General features: G+C 47.5%; 1 protein-coding gene across 1 annotated transcript in view; it reads left to right on the top strand.

Annotated features, from left to right (window-relative positions):
* The window catches only part of LOC130404237 (1-phosphatidylinositol 4,5-bisphosphate phosphodiesterase beta-1-like), a 52746-nt gene extending 52544 nt beyond the window's left edge, over positions 1-202 (top strand). Inside the window, 1 exon segment of the mRNA XM_056608882.1 lies at positions 194-202. Coding sequence (XP_056464857.1) covers positions 194-202 — 9 coding nt within the window.
* The last annotated feature ends 206 nt before the right edge of the window (positions 203-408 follow it).

The following is a 408-nucleotide window of genomic DNA, read 5'->3' as shown; positions in this document are numbered from 1 at the left end:
GTAGCCTTCCTAAATAGCTCTTTAAGGGACTCATCCTGCTGCTGTAGCTCTTTTAGATCACCCGGGACATCCCATATATCCTCCCCCTCACTAGGAACAGCTTGGTCGTCAACCCTAGACATAGCTTTAACTGTGCCAAACAGCTTCTCCCGTCTGCGTTGACTGCGACTCTTCTGCTCCTTGACTCTCTCAGGTGGACTAATCTCTTCTTGACTAAAAGGCATGACATCTAAAAGTGTCTGGTGTCTGACTCATCACCCAACGCCCTCTTAGTCTGAGCTCTCGTAGCAAACCATACTCACAGGCCGAGTAGACTGCACTAGTTCAGGCAAGATCGCGACATCCTGACCTAATACCACTGAATGGCTCAACCCTTTAACTATACAATTTTTAAGCCTATAGGTTTGG

This window comes from Gadus chalcogrammus, chromosome 15 (assembly GCF_026213295.1).
Source record: "Gadus chalcogrammus isolate NIFS_2021 chromosome 15, NIFS_Gcha_1.0, whole genome shotgun sequence".
Classification (NCBI taxonomy): domain Eukaryota; kingdom Metazoa; phylum Chordata; class Actinopteri; order Gadiformes; family Gadidae; genus Gadus; species Gadus chalcogrammus.
The sequence above is the reverse complement of the archived record's forward strand: the minus strand, read 5'-3'. Positions and strand labels throughout refer to the sequence as shown.